At 41.7% G+C, this 21731-nt stretch overlaps 1 protein-coding gene across 1 annotated transcript in view; it reads left to right on the forward strand.

The window, feature by feature from the left end:
• The first annotated feature begins 262 nt into the window (after window positions 1-262).
• The window catches only part of MAP1B (microtubule associated protein 1B), a 74901-nt gene continuing 53432 nt past the window's right edge, over window positions 263-21731 (forward strand). Inside the window, exons 1-2 of the mRNA XM_056848810.1 lie at window positions 263-440; window positions 9136-9237. Of these exons, the coding sequence (XP_056704788.1) occupies window positions 263-440; window positions 9136-9237 (280 nt within the window). The remainder of the gene's footprint in view (window positions 441-9135; window positions 9238-21731) is intronic.

Here is a 21731-nt window from a genome sequence, read left to right on the forward strand (position 1 = left end):
GTCCCAGCCCTGCGCCGTCTGGGTATAAAAGCGCCGCCGCCTCCCCGCCCTGCCTCACTCGCTCGCCCAGCTGCCCGGAGCGCGGTGGTGCCTTTCGGCGCGCGCTTCTCTCCCCCCACCCACCCCTCAGCCCGCCTGCCGAGGGAGGCGTTTTTGGGAACTAAAGCTCTCTTTTTTTCCCCCTTCCTTCCATTTTCCTCCCTCCGCCGCCGCCTGAAGGGAGACGAGCGAGGAAGGAGACCGGAGAGGGGCTTTGGCCGGGATGGCGACGGTGGTGCTGGAAGCCGAGTCGGAGCCGTCTTGCAGCCTCCCCGGGGCCGTCCCCCCCTCGCCCAGCCTGTCTCACCGCTTCCTCGACAGCAAATTTTATCTGCTGGTCGTGGTGGGCGAGCTGGTCACCGAGGAGCATCTGAGGCGAGCCATAGCCAACATCGAGCGAGGTAAGGCGGCTGCAGCGCGTCTCCCAGCCCCCCCCCCACGCGTCTCCTTCAGTGTCCCTGAGAAGGAGTTGCTTCATCGCCCTCCCCTCCCCGGCTTGGCTGTGGGAAGGGCGGGCAGGGGCTGGAGGCGACCTACAGGTTGCACAGAAGTCCTTTGCGCTCACGGGTCGGGCGTGCCGGTGGCGGCGGGAGGGTCTTTCTCTGCAATAAAAAGTCAGTGACTGCATAACCTTGGCAGAGCCTCCTCCGCGCCACATCTTCCCTCCAGTGTAGTTTTGGCATGAAATTCATGTTTGCTGACTTCAGAGCCTGGCCACAAAGAAGGATGGAGGGGGGGGGAGAAAATCTGATGCAACCACTCCCTTCTCCTCTCCCTCCCCCCTTTGTGTGTATGTGTATTGTGTGAGTGGTGATCCTCTGTCTGGGAGCTGCAGTGCTGGAGTTGGCAGCAGTCGCCACTCAGCCCGTCCATCTCTTCTGCATCCCTTTCAGATCCTCACTTCTTCTCAGAGTTGCATTGCAGTGTGGAATAAAGGAGAGGCTGCAGCTGGATTCACTGAAGGGTGTGTTTTCTTCACTAGATGGCTGCAGCTTAAGTAGATGGAAGAAATGTCTCCGCTATAATTCCTCTTCCCCCAACCCCAGTGGTTGACTTTTTTAAAAAAGAAAAGAAACCTTGAGCTATAAAACCAAGTTGATTCCTCCCCCCCTTTCAAGGCAGCATTATTAATTAACAGTGTGCCCTTCTCTTGCTAGCTTCTTGTATTGCCAGACATAAAAGAGAGGGAGAAATTTCAGGAACATAATGGGATTGGAGGGGGAGGGGGTTACAAGGTATTGTGAATCCATCCAAGACAGCATCTGGAGATGGCTATTGAATGGCTGCAGCAGCAGCAACAGAGGAGGAAGAAGGCTTCTCTTTGGCTTCTCCCACACAAAGATCTGCAGTTGGCTTTGACATTTTGCTGCACCAAGAGGCACCAGGAAGGTGGGATTGGAACACATGCTGCTGATCTTGAGTTAGCTCCTTTCATTACTTCTGCAACTTCTCCTCCTCCTCTCTTGCTATTGACATCTGCGTGTACCCCAAACCCCCCCCCCCCAACTGGCTCAGAGCAGAGGTCGTTCTGGTCTTTTGCGGAGCCAGCAACAGTGCCTCCTTTGCTTTCTCTTTTTCGCCTCTTGGTGCTGCTGCTGGGGAGTCTGCCCAGAGATACCGGCTTGTGGGCGTGGTGCAGTCCGCAGTGCGGTCCCTATGGCAGCCCATAGCGGACAAAGGGCGTTTACACAGTCAAGGAGAAAAAAGGAAATTACATTAAATATCCATTTGCTATCAATCTACCTCTGCTCTCTGAAAATTGAAGCTAAAAAGGGATCCGGAAAGCTGTTGCACTGCAGACTGTGCTGCTCCTGATAATAAAAAAATGCACCAGCTTCCTTTGTTTCTAACTTTCGGCCACTCATGGCTTTTCATGGGTCTGCTTCAGGAACAAAATTGAGACTTTTATCAAAAGAAGTGGAATGAACAGCAAAGAACAGAAATGCATGTTATAAAAAGCTGAGCACTTTCTCTCAAAGCTTGCCGTTGTTTGGCTGCAGATTTCCACTACTGTGGACTAGCTGTCCAACTAACCTTTTATTTGATAAAACTCACACATTGGAATATGATGGCAGGGAACAATGAATTCCTTCTTGGTAATGTAATTGTAGCATTATGCGGAGTACTAATGTGCGGTGCTCATAAAATAAATGCTAGATCTTACATTAGAAGGCCGTAAACCTTGCACTCATGGCTTTTATACAAGTAAGTTTTCATTGAATGCATATGGATTCCAAATGTGTTACGGTTTTACTTTAAAACAAGGAGAGGAAGAGATTTCAGGAACTTGCAATTGTCAGATGAACCTTTAGGCAATGTCTTGATTATTCTTGCTATATAGGTGTGGTTCAGTGTACCAAGGGGTACTTCAGTTGGCTCTTTGTATTGATGATTCACTCCCTTTCAGCCATTAAAATGTGTGGTTTCTTTATGGATTCCTTCTTCAATATACATTCCACTGAGAACAAGGCCACCTGTATTAAAAATGAACGTAGGTCATGGCCTCCTTTGTTCAATGACTAGAAACTGTTGTGAGACTGATGATCTTTTAAAGACTGCACCGGTTATTTTGTCTTTTAGCTGAAATCTGAACTTGCACCAAACTGTATTTTACTTAACATCATACAGTAAATAGATGTGTTGTATGCACTGAAGGTATGATGTCACCTTGTCACAGAAAAAAAATTACTTCAAGCCTGAGAAGTTTTGCACTGGCACTGTTTTAATTGCCATTTTCTTACTGCATTAGGTTGGCTAGAGTTACCTAGAAGCAACATCCATTCTTTGAATTTTTGAGTAGAGTTTTTCAGTAGAATTGAGAATCTGGGCGTATTATTGGTTTCATGCTGAATTTGGACTGTCTATAAATATATTTCCATGGCACATTATATGGGTTTAATAAATCTCTTCTTTTTGGAAAGTACTTTATGAGCTAAAAGTAGTCATTCATCACTTGAACTATAGATTCCCAACAAGGCCTTCAGGATCTCAGGTTTTACAGTATCTGCTGTATGCTTCAATTGGGCACCACCCTTGAAGATGCTGGATTAACATGCATCACTGCAGAGAAATCTGAGACAAGATCGTGTCCTAATGACTCACCAAAGGGTTATCCGGTGGATGAAGATTTATTCTTTAAATGTTTTCAAGAGGGGCCTTGAGTTTGCAGTGTTACCCAGTGTGGTTCAAGCACCATTTGCTGAGCTTTTTACTTTAATGCACAAGTGATTTAGCCCTTTACATTTTAAAAAAGATGACTCTTGGGTCTGTATAGAATTCAAGACTTGTGGGCGTGTCCAGGTTGCTAATGGAGAGATGACTGGCAGATCTGCTTCTCTTCCCACAGAAGGAAACAAACAATCCTGTCTCAGCTGGACTTTCATTACACTCAATCTAGCAGCAGATTTTTTTTTTAATTTTCCCATTTTACTTCAGGCTTTAAAATCCATGTTGTTGTTTTCTGACACAATTTTGTGTGTGTTGTATTTCTGTCAGAACTGCTGAATCATGGTGCTGCACTTTCTCTACTTCCATAAGTGTATCACAGGCTGATGAGAGCCAGTGTAATGTAGTAGTTAAAGCATAATGCTGGAGCTGGGGATATCTGGGTTCAACCCCCCCCCATTTTGCTACAAAGCTGGACGACCTTGGGCCAGTCATTGTCTTTCAGTCTAATATACCTCACAGGGTTGTTGTTTTTGTGGGGCTAAAATGTAGGAGAGGAGAAGCCTGTATGCCGTTCTGAGTTCCTGGGAAGAAGGGCAGGATAAAAGTGTGACTGGGCTCTGCCTTTATTTAGGCTGTGTTTATATCATTTTCATCATTAATGATCAATATAAATGTGCAAGAACACATGTTTATGAATTCTGCCTCATCATCTGGTCATATACACATGAAGCTGCCTTATACCAAGTCAGATCATTGATCTGTCAAAGTCATCATTGTCTACTCTGACTGGAAACAGTTCTCCATGGTGTTAGGTAAAGATCTTTCATATTACTTGCTACATCATCCCTTTATCTGGAGATGCCAGGGGTTGAACGTAGGACCTTCTGCATGCAAGGCACATGCTGAACCACTGAGCCATGGCCTCCCCAATCCTGTCTTATCCATATGTTTTGTTTTTGAGTATGATCATTCATTTATTCTGAATTTTTTTAAAAAACAGGAAGTCATGAAATAAGAACAATGTATCATACTCTGTGATGATGTGCTAGTAAATGAAGGCAAAGTGCTAGACAGACACCAACACCATCTGATATTTCCCACACTGGGTAAAATAACTAACATGGGAAGTAACAGAGCCCTCTTCTTAGTTTTAAATACCTAGCTATGTGCGGTTGACGTGCTTAAGGGTTTAGGAAGCAACCATAAACTGGATTACTCAGAAGTAAGTCCTATTTTATTCAGCGAAGCTAACTTCCAGAAAAGTATTCTTAGAACTACTGTCTTATTCTCATAAATGCCCTAGAGAACTTTGTATCGCTATGAAAGATTTCACCTAAAGAAAGCCTCTGATATATACACATGTAACTGTGAAGAATTGTATAATTGAAAATTCAAAGTGTTTGCATAAGTACCAGTTCACACATGCAAGTTCCTCACACATTGACTGTAGCATCAAGCTACCAAAGACTAATCACCAGTAACAATACTTTCATGTCACCTGATGTCAACCCAAACATGTTTTTCAGTGGGCACAGTTCAGATATTTGTCTGGGACTCATCATAAGTCAAGTGATGAAAAGTGTGAGTCCTGTCCCTCTTTGGACTCTGATAATATTGGATATTTTCTGAGTCTTGGTTATTTGGATGAATACCGATGTACTAATTCATTTAGTACATTGTTGTATGTTTAATTATTTTTAAAATGTTTTATTTTGAAAAGTTTCACAACACAATTCATGCAACACATCATTCATGCAAAAATCAGATTAAATAAATTGTAAAAATGCCATTGCAAAAATGCCAGCGTGGTATAGTGGTTAAGAGCAGTGGACTCTAATCTGGAGAACCGGGTTTGATTCCCCACTCCTACACATGAAGCCTACTGGGTGACCTTGGGCTAGTCACAGTTCTCTCTGAACACAGTTCTCTCAGCTCCACCTACCTCCTAAGGTATCTGTTGTGGGGAGAGGAAGGGAATTGTAAGCCGGGTTGAGACTCCTTAAAGGTAGAGAAAATTGGGGTATAAAAACCAACTCTTCTTTATTTTATCATGAATCAGTGGACTCCATCTGTTATTTTCAGTTACTTACCAGTTCCTTTTCATTTAAATTTCATTTATAAACACCCAACTTTGCTGTTATTAGTCTGTCTCAAACTTTGACTCTGAAAAATCCATGTCCATTATTGCTAAAATATTCATTTCTTACAAAAATGTGCATATCCCATCTGTCTGGCATGCTACATTAAAATTATCACATGAAATATTTTTGCACAGCCTTCCCACCCCCCCGACCATTAATCAGTTCCAGGAGCCGTAACTACAGCTGACATCAGAAATGCAAAGTCACCTCTGTTGCTGCTGCTGTGTCTAGCTGTAAATTAAAGTAATAACTACTCCAAGAATTATATGTTAAAAGGAAAACAAATGGATGCTTCCCTTTCCCCCAAATGAGCTTTCATTACTGTTGTAAGTAAGCCTTTTGGTAGCTGAATATTACTTGCAGATAGAGTTGCCAACCTCCAGGTGGGTCTTGGAGATCTGGAATTACAACTGCTCTCCGGGTGACAGATCAGTTCCCCTGGAGAAAATGTCTGCTCTGCAGGGTGGACTCTACAGCATTATAACTAGGTTTGCCAACCTCCAGGTACTAGCTGGAGATCTCCTGCTATTACAACTGATCTCCAGCCAATAGAGATCAGTTCACCTGGAGAAAATGGCCGCTTTGGCAATTGGACTCTATGGCATTGAAGTCCCTCCCCTCCCCAAACTCCACCCTCCTCGGGCTCCACCCCAAAAACCTCCCGCCAGTGGTGAAGAGCGACCTGGCAACCCTAATTATAACCTGGTCCCCTCTCTAAATCCTGGCCTCCCCAGGCTCCACCCCCAGATATCCAGGAATTTCACAATCCAGAGTTGGCAACCTTGTTTGCAAAACGTTTAAAAGTGGGACTCTTCTTAACATGGCTGTCTCAGAGTCTACCTGCTTCCTAACTTCCTCAACAACATGTATTCTATACTTTAGGGTTAAGATGCTATTGTAATGCTCCAACTAGCAGTTGTTCAGTTGTAGTGAAGACTGCCTCTCTCCTCCTTCCCATTAAACACTCCTCTTCCCAGGGAAGAATAAATGGCATACCTTTATATGTTTGTGCAAGAATTACTTTGGTGTTTTTTTCTCTTAGGCACAAGTCAAACTGATCAGTTGGAGTTTATTTAGTTTTCTTCTACATTTGAGTTTTGTTTAAATGTCTGCCATCTGTAAAAGGCAGGTCACCTTTTGAGATGGGACACAGTAACCAGCTTGTATTAATTTTTAAAACTGTATTTATTCTGCCATGTAAAACAGTTGCATGAAGCCTAAAACGGTCCTTGACCATTATTTAATAGAACTCAAATCTTTTATAGACTTTTTCAAAAATACTAAATATACTAAATATTATTTTTAAGTGGACTTCAACTTAAGAAAATTCAGCGCAGTGTGTGTGTGTGTGTGTGTGTGTGTATATATATATATATATATATATATATATATATATATATATATATAATTATTATTATTTGAGATGGAGTTATAAGGTACACAAACCCAAAAATTTCTTCAAGTTTTGAAAAGAACCTGTACACATAATAACTGCTTTTTAAACTCCCATATATCCATATGACAAGTTGCTTAGCCCCTCATATGTCCAAGTGGCTAGTGATCATTGGCTGGTTCCCCACAGTTGTCTCAGATACCTCATTGACTGGGCTTCCTGAATAATGTTGTATATGAAAGACAACAGAGTAGAAAGGGTGTGATTTCTTCAGCAGAAATAGAATTAATATATGGGTCCCAAACAAAGACTGTCTTCTGTTGATGGATTGTTTTCATTAAAAGTTTAGGAATCAGAGGGTTGGTTGTTGGAGTCCCCATTTAAACACATGCTGAGTGAACTAAAAAGCTGTTATAACAAAAAGCTGAAGCACAAATGAAAGCCAAAAATGGAAAGGTAATTTGGTACACTACTGTACTTATTTGTTACTTCTGTTGGTTACATCAGCATGCCTTTCTGTTGACTACAGAATGGATAATAGAAGGTTCGTACATCATACAACTATGCCCTTGAGGGAAGAACTGAATAATAAAGGTTATTCCTGTGCAGTTCAATGGATAAAGTTTAGGATACTGAACCACCTTATCTGAGATCTTCCATGGAAGATTGCTGGGTAACACTCTCAGCCTAACCTACCTCACGGGATTGGTGTTGTGAACATGAAATGGAGGCAGGAAGAATGTTGTAAGCTGCTTTGGGACCCCACTGGGGAGAAGAGCATGGTATAAGGAGAGAGAGTGATATAGTGTTCATATTAAGACCTCACCACAGATTAGTTACCCCCCTTTACTTGCCATAAACATAATTTCCCATTGTTTCATAGTGACTGGAGGGTGGGCAACGCTTACATTTTAAATTTAACACTTTAATATACTTATATGTGAAGAAGTAGATATTATGAGTGCGACCTCGGTGGTGATCTTGCCTGAGGCAAGACAGCCAGCGTGGTATAGTGGTTAGGAGCGGTTAACTCTAATCTGGTGAACCAGGTTGGTTTCCCCACTCCTCCACGTGAAGCCTGCTGGGTGACTTTGGGCCAGACATAGTTCTTTCAGAACTCTCAGCCTCACCTACCTCACAAGGTGTCTGTTGTGAGGAGAGGAAGGGAAGGAGATTGTAGGCCAGTTTGATTCTCCTTAGAAAGTATAGAAAGTTGGCATATAAAAACCAACTCTTCTTCTAAATTCAAGGTACATTTTGAAGTGAACCAGAAGCTTTTGTGCCAAGTACACTGCAAATGCTGATAGTATTATATTTGCAGAAAATGCAGTGTTAATGAGAATGGCGATTTCATATTAACTTTATTTTACATGGTATAATTGAGGACCATAAGAAAAACAGATTTTATCTGTACTTTGTCTTTTGAAAATTAAATGTGGGTAAAACATTTTTGGGCAGAAATTATTTGGATTTTATGCATGAAACATTTAATATGTATAATTGCTGCAGATTGGATTAATCCAATAACATAATCCTGCTGTATATCCTAATCTATCCTAATAAAAAGTTCTTAAAGCGCTGCTTACAACAGCTGGAACAAATGTCAACTGTATACATTAGTAACCAAGAATGTTCAGCAGTCTTGAAACATTGGACCTTAGAAAGGAAGGAGAATATGCAGAACATATTTTTAATGTGGTTTGTAAAAGCAGAATGTTTACAGATAGGTGTCTTTGTGGAATATAGATATACAAGGAGGGGTCTATGATGACTCACAAGGACAGGGAAATTCAATTTCCACACATACACTCTCATTGATGGCCCTGTCCCCACTCCCACTGCTGTGGGGTTTCCTTTTGACTGCTGTCACTGGATCTTCTCCCTCCTCACATTCATCTCCCAAATTCTTCACTGCCTTTTTGTTTTCGGTGACCTTGCATAATGCTGTAAGATTCTTGGGTATCCCAAATTAGTTTTATTAAGTCCAGATATTTCTGCAAACATGGGGGTTCTTCTTTATTTGCAGAAACCTAAATGATCAATGTGGTTGGCCCTGTTGGGTGCATTTATTTATATACATGGTTGGCAACTCCATTGGGAAATTCCTGGAGATTTGGGAGTGGAGCCTGTGAAGGGTGAAGTTTGGGGAGAGGAGGAAGCAAAGCAGGAGTGTGATGCTGTAGAGTCCGTGCTCCCAAGTCCATGCTCCAAAGCCACCCTTTTTTCCAGGGGAACTGAGCTCTGTAGTCTGGAGATAAGTTGTAATTCCAGGAGGACACCTGGCGGATGACAATCCTAGGCCCAGTCCTTGGATTCGGTAAAATGGAATTCAGAAATATTTGTTGTAATTTGTGGAGAAGAATACACATCATTCTTTTTCCTCTTGATTTACAGGAATCCGATCATGGGATACAAATCTAATTGAATGCAACTTGGATCAAGAACTTAAGCTTTTTGTGTCTCGCCATTCTGCTCGGTTCTCTCCTGATGTACGAGGTGAGGCATGACTTTCTGTCTTTACTAGTATGTGGCACACATGAACCAAATTGTTCAGGATAGTTAAAACCAAAATGGGTTATTACGAGCTCTAAGAAGATCTAGAATATTAGCATTCTTCAACTTTGTTTCAGTTTAGTATATTGGATATTTTTGTTTTCTAGATAAAATAGGAATTTGGGAAATTATGCTTTTTTGTTAAGGTATAATTTAATATATATAATCATTCGTGGCTGTTAGTGAAATCCTAAATGAAGTCCTTGCTGATGACTGAGGAGATTAGTCAAGTGTATGTTTTTAGCTGTAGTGCTAAACAGATTACTAGGAAGTAGTTTGCAAGTAAGCATGTTACAGTGCAATTCTGAATGGAGTTACACCCTACAAAATCCATTAAAGTCAGTGGGTTTAGAAGGGTGTAAATCCGTGCTGTTATCCATGCTGCATTTGAACTCAGCAAACAGGATTTGTTTCTGGAGTGAATATTTTACTTGCACAGTTCTACATTTTCCACGTATTCCTTCGGCACTAATAGAATGCACTGTTGAAGTTGATTTTAGCTGTTATAAAGTCCTTAGTGCAATTGGGCCAGCTTGCAAATTTGAAGAAGCATGCAATATCATGGTATGATACAAGTTTTATTTCTGTTCAAAGAGGCCAGGATGTGTTACAGAAACTGTGTATAGAACAGAAAAGTCTCAAATAAATAGAAGTAGGGAAAAACACTGCAATCCTACTCCTCTGCCCACGCAAACCTTTTATAGGGTTGCCAACGCCAGTTTGGGAAATTCTTGGGATTTGGGAATGGAACCTGGGGAGGGTAGAGTTTGGGGAGGAGAAGGACCTCATCAGGATATAATGCATAGAGTCCACCCTCCAAAGCAGCCATTTTCTCCAAGGGAACTGATGTCTGCAATCTGGAGATGAGTTGTAATTCCAGGAGATCTCCACGCCTCACCTGGATTTTGTGAACCCTGTCCTCTTAGGAACCTTAAGGCTGTAATTTGAGTGTTTTCCCCCATTCATTCCAAAGCAAAAAAGTCAAACATCTCCCTGGATCTTGGAACCAAGTCTTAAAATCTGAGCATGAATTTCAAATACACAGAAATATGTTCTGGACAGAGGGGAAAAGGCAGAGAGTCAGTCTGAGTTGATTCAGCAACAAGTCTCTGGATGGTTTCCTCACAATGCAGTTGGTTTTACATGGCTGCTGTAAGGAGGAAAGAGGTCGAGTGATGTGGCTGATGACTGTCTCAGTTAACAGTATGCTCTAGTTAAATAAAAGGCCAGCAAGTGCTTGCATATATCCACTGTGCCATTTCATAACAGCAATCAAGCTGTTGAACTAACTACAATAGGCTGCACCAGCTATTGTAGGGGTCCTATCTAATCAGTAAGGAATCACTCTCTCTTTTTGAAGGGCAGTGTGTGTGTGTGAAAACTCTGAACTGACTTTCCTTGGTTAAGCCCCAAGACTTAGTAATGGCATGCCCTCAATAATTTGTTAATCAGGAAGCATGGGAAGGGCCCCAGAAGAATCAATATTGGAATATGTACTGTTTAATTTGCTTTTAAATAATCTGGAATTGAGGGTGAGGAGTGTAGTGGTCAGATTTGCTGAAAGGGAAAGAGATCTTGGAGTTCTGGTGGACACTTCAATGGAAATGTCAACCCAATGTGCTGCACTGGTGAAAAATGTTTGCTAGGAATTTAAAATAAAATGGCCAATATTATAATACCCTTGATCTATGATGTGGATATACTTGAAATATTGTGTATAGTTCTGGTCACCATCCTTCAAAAAAGATATTGCAGAGTGGGAAAACATGTGGAGGAGAGCAGCCAAAATGGTTAAGGAGCTGGAACAAATTTCTTAACAAGGAAAGGATAAAACCTCTGGAGCTTTTCAGTTTAGAGAAAATCTATTGGGAGTGTGATAGAGGTTTATAAAATTACATATGGAAAGGAAAAAGCGAATAGAGAATTTCCCCCCTTATGCCATAATACTAGAACTCAGGGCCACCCAATGAAGTTGATCAATGATAGATTCATGGTGGACAATATAATATTATTCAATGAGTAATTAAATTGTGAAATTACCTGCCTGTGGACCTAGTGGCAACTGTATATGTGTATAAAGTGCCGTCAAGTCGCAGCCGACTTATGGTTACCCCTTGTTGGGGTTTTCATGGCAAGAGACTAACAGAGGTGGTTTGCCAATACCTTCCTCTGCACAGCAACCCTGGTGTTCCTTGGTGGTCTCCCATCCAAATACTAACCAAGGCTGACCCTGCTTAGCTTCTGAGATCTGACGAGATCAGGCTAGCCTGGGCCATCCAGGTCAGGGCAACTAGTTTAGTTTAAAAGCGGGATTAAGACAGATGGAGGATAGGTTCATTGGTAGCCCTAGTGACTGAAGGGGACCTCCATGTCCAAACACAGTTAAGCTCTGAGTAGCAGTGCTGAGGCCACAACTGGGGTGGGGGGGATGTCAGTTACTAGTTGGCCACTGTATGAAATGTGATGCTGCGCTAGATGGACCACTGGTCTGATCCAGCAAGGCATCTCTTACACTTTTATGTTCTGGTGATAGAGTAGACTTTGCTACTTCTACCTGAAGGTGAAAAAAAATGACAACCTAACAGTCATGAAGCAAGTTTTTTAAAAATAAATTAGGGGAACATTTTAAAATGTGATTATCCCTACATGGAATCTGAAGTGGTAAATTTCATTCTACCGTCTAATTTCACAGTGTGTATACCTAGGGGTTACCTGTTTAGATACAAAATTCTGTGGTGGGATGACCATAGAAAGCCTGCCTTAACTGTAACCAGAGTATTATGATTTCTTGCCTTACAAAGTGTTTAATGGGTAGCAGGCAGTGGTAGGTTTTAAAATCTGTATAATGGCTACTAAGGATTTTTAGGACCAGATTTCACAATAATGTTTTGATTACCCCTGTCATGCTCACATTGCAGCACTTAGTCGGCCTGTATGCTGTTAATATTTTGCCTAAAACCTCATTTCCTTGCAGTATTATTTACATCAGGCTACATAAATGCTGGGTACAATCTCTTCCAAATTTAGAAAAATGTGGTGGTTTTGATTATTTCCCTCCCTTGGCTTGTTGTAAAAGAGGGAAACAAGCATGTATATGCAGAATCAACATGGCTGAATTCCACAAGTACCGAAAACTGCTGACAATATTACTCCATGTGCATTATATTAAACTGTTTATGGGCCAATTGCCATTTGGTTTGGCCATACCCCATTATTTTTGCTGCAGTGGGAGTACTTGGATGATGAAAACTAGGTAAGATTTTGTCTGTGCATAATTAACTAAAAACAACTTCCTAACATAAAGGTAACAATTTGCTAACCAGGTCTTATTTCTAAAATTTGCTTATAATAATGCCGCTTCAATACTATGTTGTGTGACATTTCATTGAAATACCTTTTGGTATATCCCATGCCAAGAACGGATGTGGTGGCACAACAGATTTTAGGATTAAGCAAGAGGAAATGCCATGGACACATTCCAGAGTTTCATAGGTCCATGAAGCACAGAGAAACTTAGTTCATAAAGAACAGCTAACTTTGAGTCCAGTAGCAATTTAAGAGACCAACAAGATTGTTGAGGTATAATCTTGTTGATCTCTAATGTGCTACTGGACTCTAATCTATTGCAGACCAGAATGGCTACCCTCTGAAATTTAGTTCATAAAGAATTTGCCCACAAATCAATCAGCCCATTTTGTACATCTGATGCAGATTCAGCATTGCTTGTGTTGCCCATTCCTTGAGAGATTCAGATGTGGAGCTACTGAGCTTTGACCTGTAAGAGCACACTTCTTGCTTTGAACAAAGGTTGCTACCATTGCAGACCTAAGAACACTTTCCAGTAAGCTCCCTTGAAATAACTGAATAGGATTCTAAGTAGACCTGCTTAAGACGACGCTGTCACTTTGGCAACACTTTTGACAGCCTTTTATACAGGAATTGAAACAGTGAAAATCCTTTGCTTCCATTCAGATGAGTAAAGTAAGATTATGTGCATCATTGTATTGAACGGAAAGATTTAAAGTGCTTGAGGAATTTTTTTTCCTTCTAGGAAAAGTATTATTAAGAATCTTTTGTTGTTGTTGTCTAGACTTGTTTAATCTGTCATCATGCCGGATTACACTTTAACTTCATGTGACTGGAATTCATCACTCACTATATGACATGCAGTAATAGATGTGTTTTCAGTACTGCATAGCCTTTAAACAATGCACTGGGGGTGGGGAGGCAATGTTCAAGAATCTGTGAAGAATCTGTTCCTTAAATCTGTAACATCCCAAAGAAAAAGTAGCCTAGATTGATAGCAATAATCTGTAAACATTTTGTGTAGAAGAGACTGCTATACCTGGAGTGATAAACTTTGGGAGTGAATCACAGTAGCTTGACAGAACTCTGGATAATTTTTGTCCAATTGACTGAAATCATCTGTGAGCATTTTTATACTTGTTGCCCTTAGGGAGAAAGAAAATGGAGACAAAGAGGCAGAGGTTAGTTTCATTTAGCTGACTCATGCAGAAGGATCCTTGCTTAGTTGTCCCCATAGAGGCATTGCTGTTAGCAACTGTGCCATAGCATCACTGTCTCACTGCACAGTAACAATAAGGCGGAGAATACTGATGTCTTAAAAGGTCCCTGGTTTGTGTGCACTCTGTAGGGGGAAAAAGCCATATGATTTCACTGATCTGAGTAGTTTTACTTACAGAAAGAAAGTAATATGCCCATAGGTGGCCAAAATGCCTTTTGGAAGAAGGAGCAGAAATTGTTCATTGCTAGAATGATGACAATCAAGATTTTAATTCTAAGTTGTGTGTGTGTGTGTGTGTTTTAAACTTGGGGACTAGAACTTACATAATTTATCTATTTTGTTCATTTGCCATATTTATATGCTGCTTTTCTCCTGCAACATAGGATTCAAAGTGGCTTTTCTCCTGCAACACAAGTCTCAAAGTGGCTTATAAGCTTTGAGGTTATAGATAATAAAAATAAGACTTTAGAATTCTAAGACATCAAAAGATCTGTTGCTCACACCTCTATTAGCATAAAACAAACAAATGGGGGGAATTCTATATAAGCAAAAAAACAGCTACAGAGACCAAACATTCTAAAAGGTGGCAATCAGCTAGCCCAAGGGGGGCAGCATCCTCTTCCTTCCCATTCCCAGGTAGCAGGTCTTTATATCATCTCTAGACGGGACAGAATTGCAGCTCTGTGGGTGGAACTGGCCATGTGCTGCCCAGAATGGAAGCAGCCTTTCCCTACTACTAGTGAAGCCTTCCCAGTACGGAAAGCTCAGTTTCATGTAGGAAAAGCTTTAAATCAATTGGATGATCTCACTGATGTATATGTTGCGGAGTATGCCCGAAGTAATAGCTGTGTATCAAATGCATTACATTTTAAGCAGCTATTATGCTGCAGTTATAGAAATGTGGGAAAGCTTAAGTATCAAATATATATATATATATATATATATATATATATATATATATATATATATATATATATATATATATATATATATATATATATATATATATGGAAAAATACCATTTCTGGTGCCATGTTGACATACCTACTGGAACACCCTTTAGCAAACTTGTATCAGCAGCAAGTGTGCAAGGTATTGTAGAACCCTGCATTAAAAAAAAAAAACCTGAATTGGACCAAAGGTCCATATAGTTTAGACTCTGAATTTTAGATTTATTGCTAATTGTTCTTTTCAAGGAGAGAATCTTAAAGGGTGGAGTTTGAAAATGAGGAGTGGAGAATGTCTACCAAGCCCCAAACTCCTTGGAAGAAGGCCAGAAGAAAGGTGTGATAAAGTCTAACACTTGAACATTCTCACAGGATTCATTATAGAGCAGGGATGGGGAACCTCAGCCCCAAGGGTCGTATGCGGCCCCCAAGGACATTTTTTGTGGCCCTCGGGAGCTCCGGGGCCCTGCTGCAGAGGCGGGGCACAGGGCGGCCTTCCCCGAGGGTGTACCTGGGGCCGCGGCTTACAGGGGCGCTGCAGTGCCCTTTGGACCTCCTCTCACCAACTGTCAGCTTTTGGTCGGCAAGATGGGAGGGGGAGGGATGCTTCCCCAAGGCTGCCCCCTACAGCACCGCGGCACATTGTAAGCCCCTCTCGCTGCCTGTCGGCTGCTGAGCAGCGAGGGGGGAGGAAGAGGCCGGCGGCTCCCGGCGGCAGAGCATGCATGCAGGAGCCGATCGGGCTTCGGGGGGGGGGCTTTTATGGACACTGGGGGGAGGGCAGGAGACTGGGGCCCAGTTGCTCGGGGCTCCGTGCACCGCAGGGTGTGTGTGTGTGTGGGCGGGGGAGGCTGGGGCCCGGTTGCGCGGGCTGGCAGGTGTGTGTGTCGGGGGGAGGCTTTTCTCTCTTCCTCTTTTTCTGTCACTCTTTCTCCTTTCTCTCCCTCTCTTTCTCCCTCTTTTTCTGTCTCTTTCTTTGTCTCCCTCCGTCCTTTTCTTTCTTTCCCTCCATCATTTTCTTTCTCCCTGCTCTCCATTTCTTTCTTCCTTTCTCTCCCTCCCTCCCTCCCCCCTTTTCCTCTTTCTCTGTTTTCCTTCCTCCCTTGCCAATCGACTGCGGGCTGCGCCCCCCTGGTGCCTCGTTTGCTGGGGCCCACCACTGGCTGCCCTTCCCGCCTGGGAGGGGGGAGCGGGGGCTCCCTGCAGGCCTTCTCTGTGTGGCCTCCCCTGGGGTTGCCAACCTCCAGATGGTGGCTGGAGACCTGGCAACCCTAGCCTCTCCCCCCCCACCGGGAAATCTACATCTGGTATGGCCCCCGAATGATGTTATAAATGTGCAAATGGCCCTTGGCAGGAAAAAGGTTCCCCACCCCTGTTATAGAGGATCAACTCTTGGATCTTATTGGAGAATCATTTTTTCTATTCCACAGTTCAGCCTCCAGATACTTTTACTCAAATACTGATACCTTGTATTAAGAATCAGTTCTAATATCCCAAATGTTGTCTACTTTATGGCAGGAAGCCAAAGTTGACTGGAATGCAATCACTTTTTCCCCTGTTCCACTATAATCTCTAATCAAGAAGGCTTGAAGGTTTTGTAGCAACATTAAGAATTACCAGAATTAAAACAAGCCACACACAGATGCACAACCCCATGAAACCCCTCCCAATTGGCATAAAACAACATTCTGCAACCTAAAATTACATTCATAAAACAGTCCTCGCACAATAAATACATCATAAAAAGGATGGAATCATTAATTTAAAAGCAAGGTTATCAAACTCCCACTGGGGTTGAGGAATTACCCACCTCCATTTCCTACCATCACTCTGAGTGACCAATCAGAGAAATTTTTTAATGGCCATTGGGCCACCAGTGTGTTGTCATATCAGGAAAAAACAGAAGTGATCAGAACTCTCTAGGAATTGTTGGAAACTCAATGGCTTTCCCAGAGAGTTTCCAACGATTCCTGGAGAGGCATGACATCACTTCCAGGTTTTTCCATCATGCTATCGCTGATGGCCATCCCTATGCCTCTGCCCCTCACAGGCTCCCACTGGTTGCCAGCCATGGCCTGCAGATGGGATGCTGAGAGCATGACCTGAGAAGAGGATCCCTTCACTGAAAGAGCTACTTTACATATTATTACAAAGAGTTCACAGCTGGTCTCTTAAAGAAATGAGCCCTGTCCTTGACCTGTCAGATGTCAATTTTTCTTCACTTACTTGGGAAGTTGGAAACATTCTGTTCATTCTTTTTATTTATATTGATGAGATATCAGACCTTCTGAGTAAATACCTCTTTCAGCTTTTCTTTTAAGTTTTGTGTTAACATACATTTTAAATATTTTAAATTAAACTTAATCTCAAAAACCCATTTACTCTAATGTGTGTGAAGATGGGGTTTAGCAATCTGCTTAATAATACACACAATAATTTGTCTTGGTCTATTGAATATTTAAAGTCTTCATTATCAATTGTAAGCTGTTGTGGAACTCAGATTCTGGGAAATTCATTAGACTGAGAAGACATTAAATATTCTGCAGTAGGTAATATAAGGATTTTACAAATTCATCAATCTCTTAGACTTCCCAATTGCTATCCTTTACTGTTTTTGTTGCTATCTTTAAAAATGTGTTCCATCAAACAAAATTGTTATTAATAGGTTGTATTGCATGTGCGTATTTTAAAATTTTAATTTATTTTAAACATTTTTATCCCTCCTTATCTCCTCAGATTCAAGGTGGCCTGTATAGTAGCGTAATTGTGGCTTTCTGTTTCTTAGGGGTTGAATTGCCGTATGATCCCAAAATCTCACATAGGCTTTTGTAGAAGCCCAATTTGTATCCATAAAGAGACCCTAATGGGAATGGTTGCTTTGCATTCAGCAACTGCCCTCCCCCATTAAAACCTGTAATTACATCAAGAATATAATTTGTCTTTGGCTTCAGTGGGATAATGTCATTGCATGTCAAGCCGGGGATTATCGAGTGCGAGGAGACCTGCTGACACTGTCGTTTTATGTAAAACAGGAAAACCTGATTGTATTCATCTCATAATGGTTTAGAGGGGGTACGGCCATTTACTGGGCAAGGTAATAGGGGCATGTAGATTATCACCCTTTACCACCAATTACAGACAACACAGGAGGCACAAAAGAATTTCTATAAAATCATTAATTAGATAAATGGAAGCACTGGTGTTCCAACCATCCCATTTACAAGGTGCGATCAAAGACTGCAGGAAACTAGTGCTTGAAAATGGTGGGGGTCACCTTATAATTGAGTAACTGAATAGAAAACAACATAAGGGTTGCAAGTATTGCCCTGAATTGTGTGGTAGTATGAAGAAACTCTTAAAATGATGAGCCCAATATTTAAGCCTTCAAATGGGCAAGAGCCCTACTTATGACTACTTCTGTTTCAATCCTATGTCCAAATCCTGTTTTTTTCCTATCCTTTCATAGACAGTCATTACTTCTGCTGCCACCACGAATTCCTCCACTGGGCTCCTTGTTTCATTCCCTCTGTGTGACTGAGAGTGGAATAGAAGAGGCAGGGCTTGGATTGTTGGAAAGATAAAGCATACTTTCACTTTCTCCTGCTTGGCCCATTTATTGCGCAGCATGTTAACACATTTTTAGCTTTGTTCCATTTCTGACATTGAGAAGATTTCTCAGGGGAAAAAGTATGCCTACAGGGTTTTCATGCTTGCCTAGCAGTTGGGATGATCTGAATCTTCTGTGTTTGTTGGCAACTAAACATGAGCACATATATTACTTAAATGATGCTAGTAATTTAACATATAAGTTTTGAGTAGGGCCACATCAGAATCTGTATAAACCAGGCTGAAAAATCATCTTAGAATCCTTTCCTACTTGTTATAATTTATGGAAAAAAATTCATGACCACCAAAGTAACCTCCACCCCAGCCAAAGGTCTCCCAAATTTTTCTCCCACTGATGCACCTACTATCCTACTTAGGGATGGAGTAATCTACAAATCTCTCATATTTGATAAAAGGGCCAATAAACAATGTTCCAGTGTATCAATTTTTCCATCAGCACATAAGCATCGCCTCTCTGAATAGGGTATTCTTATAACAACCATTCATTACTTGAGATGGTATAGAATTCAACCTAGCAAGCATAAAAGTTCTCCTGTATTGGGGCACAATTAATTGCTTAATATAGAATGGAACACTTCTGGGATAGGACAATCCCAGGTAAGTGGGAGGATAAACTCTATGTGCTCTAATATGAGAGCTTAGAAAATCCAAATTGTATAAACGATCCAAAATTACCATTCTAGTTCTCTCCAAGCCCATCAACACTAATTCTAAACTTTGAATTTCCAACATAGATAACCTAGTTTCTATCCGTTGTTTCCTAGAGCTTATATAATGAGTACTTTCTTAATGATAAAAACAACTGTTATTTTCCGAAGTAAATACAATCTTCAACCACATCTTAAGGGCAGCCGCCCAAACTCAGGTTTCAAGGGAATGAACACCCATATCTGATCTCAAAGAAGTCCCCACTACACTTCTAGAGACTCTAGTAAGTTTATGCAAAAAATTTATCAGTGAATAGTCTGGGGCTTGTTGACAAGCTTCTACCCAAACTGGAGCACCATATAGAAATTGGGTTGCTACCCAAAATTAGATACTGCAACAGGAAAATATTGCCTGCCCTCCCCCCGAATAATATCTTTAGAAGTTATCAGGGCCTTTTTCTCAGTATTCCTAAAATGGATTTTCCATGACAAATTTGTCTGGAAGTAGACCCCTAAGTAACAAAACTGATTAAGTTGTTCTAACATTCACTCCTCAATTCTCCAGCTTTTTTGGATACATGGTATCTCTATGGAGACATGGGGCGAACTTTCCCACCATTTAAAGCCTGGCTTCTCCATTGAGATACATTGCAAAGATCATACTAAAGCATCTGAACACAGCCACTTTGCCAATGCATTTCAATGGAGGAGGATGGGGGCGACCCCTTCCAGACCCCATAACTCCAGACCCCCTGACCCAATATTTACCAAACTTGGGGGTTCTTGCAAGGAGAGTCCCTTCTAGCTACCCTGAAAATGTGGGACCTCTACCTGCAAAAATGCCCCCCCAGGAACTGCGAAAAGCCGTGAAATGGGTTTAATGGGTTTAAATGACCGAATTTTTCGGGAATCCTGAATTTAAAGCCGAATTCCTACCTTTACCGGTATAGGAAATTCGGCATTCAGGTTTTCCCAGGGGGGAAAAAGGCCAATAAACCCGAACCCGATTTTTCCCAAATTTCTTTTTCTCAACAGCCCTAATTAGTATCCAGGCAGATATTTCTGGGAAACGTTCAAGCAGGGCATGAAAATATCTCTCCCTACCTTCCCTCCAGCAACTGGTATTGAGAGGCACACTTCCTCTGAACTTGTAGATTCATGGCTAAAAGGTCTATTAGTGACTATCCTTCATGAATTGATTTATTCCCCTTTTACAGTCTAAGGTAGCAGCCATCAGTACATCTTGTGACAGAAAATACTGTGCATTATACATTTGTGAATAAACATTTTGACCTCCAAGTACATTTCATTGGGTGAACAGAGTTCATGCCATGCTACCCTCTGCTGATCTGTTATCCTAAGCGGCTCTTTGTTTTATTTGACTGGTGAACTGACCCTGAGAACCTATCAGTATGCATGTGAAACTAAGATATTTTATCTGAACATGCATCACTTTACATTTACACAGAAACTTGGGTACCATTTTGCTTGCCACTCATAAGAACATAAGAAAGGCCTTGCTGGATCAGACCAAGGCCCATCAAGTCCAGCAGTCTGTTCACACAGTGGCCAACCAGGTGCCTCTAGGAAGCCACTAACAAAATGAGTGCAGCAGCACCATCCTGCCTGTGTTCCACCGCACACATAATAGGCATGCTCCTCTGATACTAGAGAGAATAGGTATGCAGCATGACTAGTATCCATTATAACTAACAGCCATGAATACCCCTCTCCTCCATGAATTTGTCCACTCCCCTCTTAAAGCCCTCCAAGCTGGCAGCCATCACCACATCCTGGGGCAGGGAGTTCCACAATTTAACTATGCGTTGTGTGAAAAAATTCTTCTTTTTATCTGTTTTGAATCTCTCACCCTCCAGCTTTAGCAGATGACCCCATGTTCTCTCCAAACCATGCATAATTTTATAGACCTCTATAATGTCTCCCCTCAGCCACCTTCTTTCCAAGCTAAACAGCCCTAAGCGTCTTAATCGCTCTCCATAGGACAGTTGCTCTAGTCCCCTAATCATTTTGGTTGCTCTTTTCTGTACCTTCTCAAGCTCTGTAATATCCTTTTTTAGGTGTGCTGACCAGAACTGTACACAGTATTCCAAGTGTGTTCTCACCTTTGATTTGTACAAGGGCAGTATGATATCAGCAGTTTTATTCTCTATTCCTCGTCTAATTATGGCCAGCATAGAATTTGCCTTTTTTACAGCAGCCGCACACTGGGTTGACATCTTCATTGAGCTATCCACTACCACCCCAAGATCCCTTTCTTGGTCTGTTGCTGCCAGCACAGATCCCATCAGTGTATATGTGAAGTTGGGATTTTTTGTCCCAGTATGCATCACTTTACACTTACATTGAATCTCATTTGCCATTTTAATGTCCATTCTTCCAGTATGCAGAGATCCTTCTGGAGCTCTTCACAGTCCAATTTTGTTTTAACCACCCTAAATAATTTGGTGTCATCTGCAAACTTGGCTACTTCACTGTTTAACCCCAACTCCAGGTCATTGATGAATAGGTTGAAAAGCACCGGTCCCAACACAGATCCCTGAGGCATCCCACTGCTCACATCCCGCCATTGGGAGAACTGACCATTGATTCCTACTCTCTGCTTCCTATTTTTCAGCCAGCTCTCAATCCATAAGAGGACTTGTCCTCTTATCAGGTGACTATGAAGTTTGC

This window comes from Euleptes europaea, chromosome 4 (genome assembly GCF_029931775.1).
Source record: "Euleptes europaea isolate rEulEur1 chromosome 4, rEulEur1.hap1, whole genome shotgun sequence".
Taxonomy (NCBI): Eukaryota; Metazoa; Chordata; class Lepidosauria; order Squamata; family Sphaerodactylidae; genus Euleptes; species Euleptes europaea.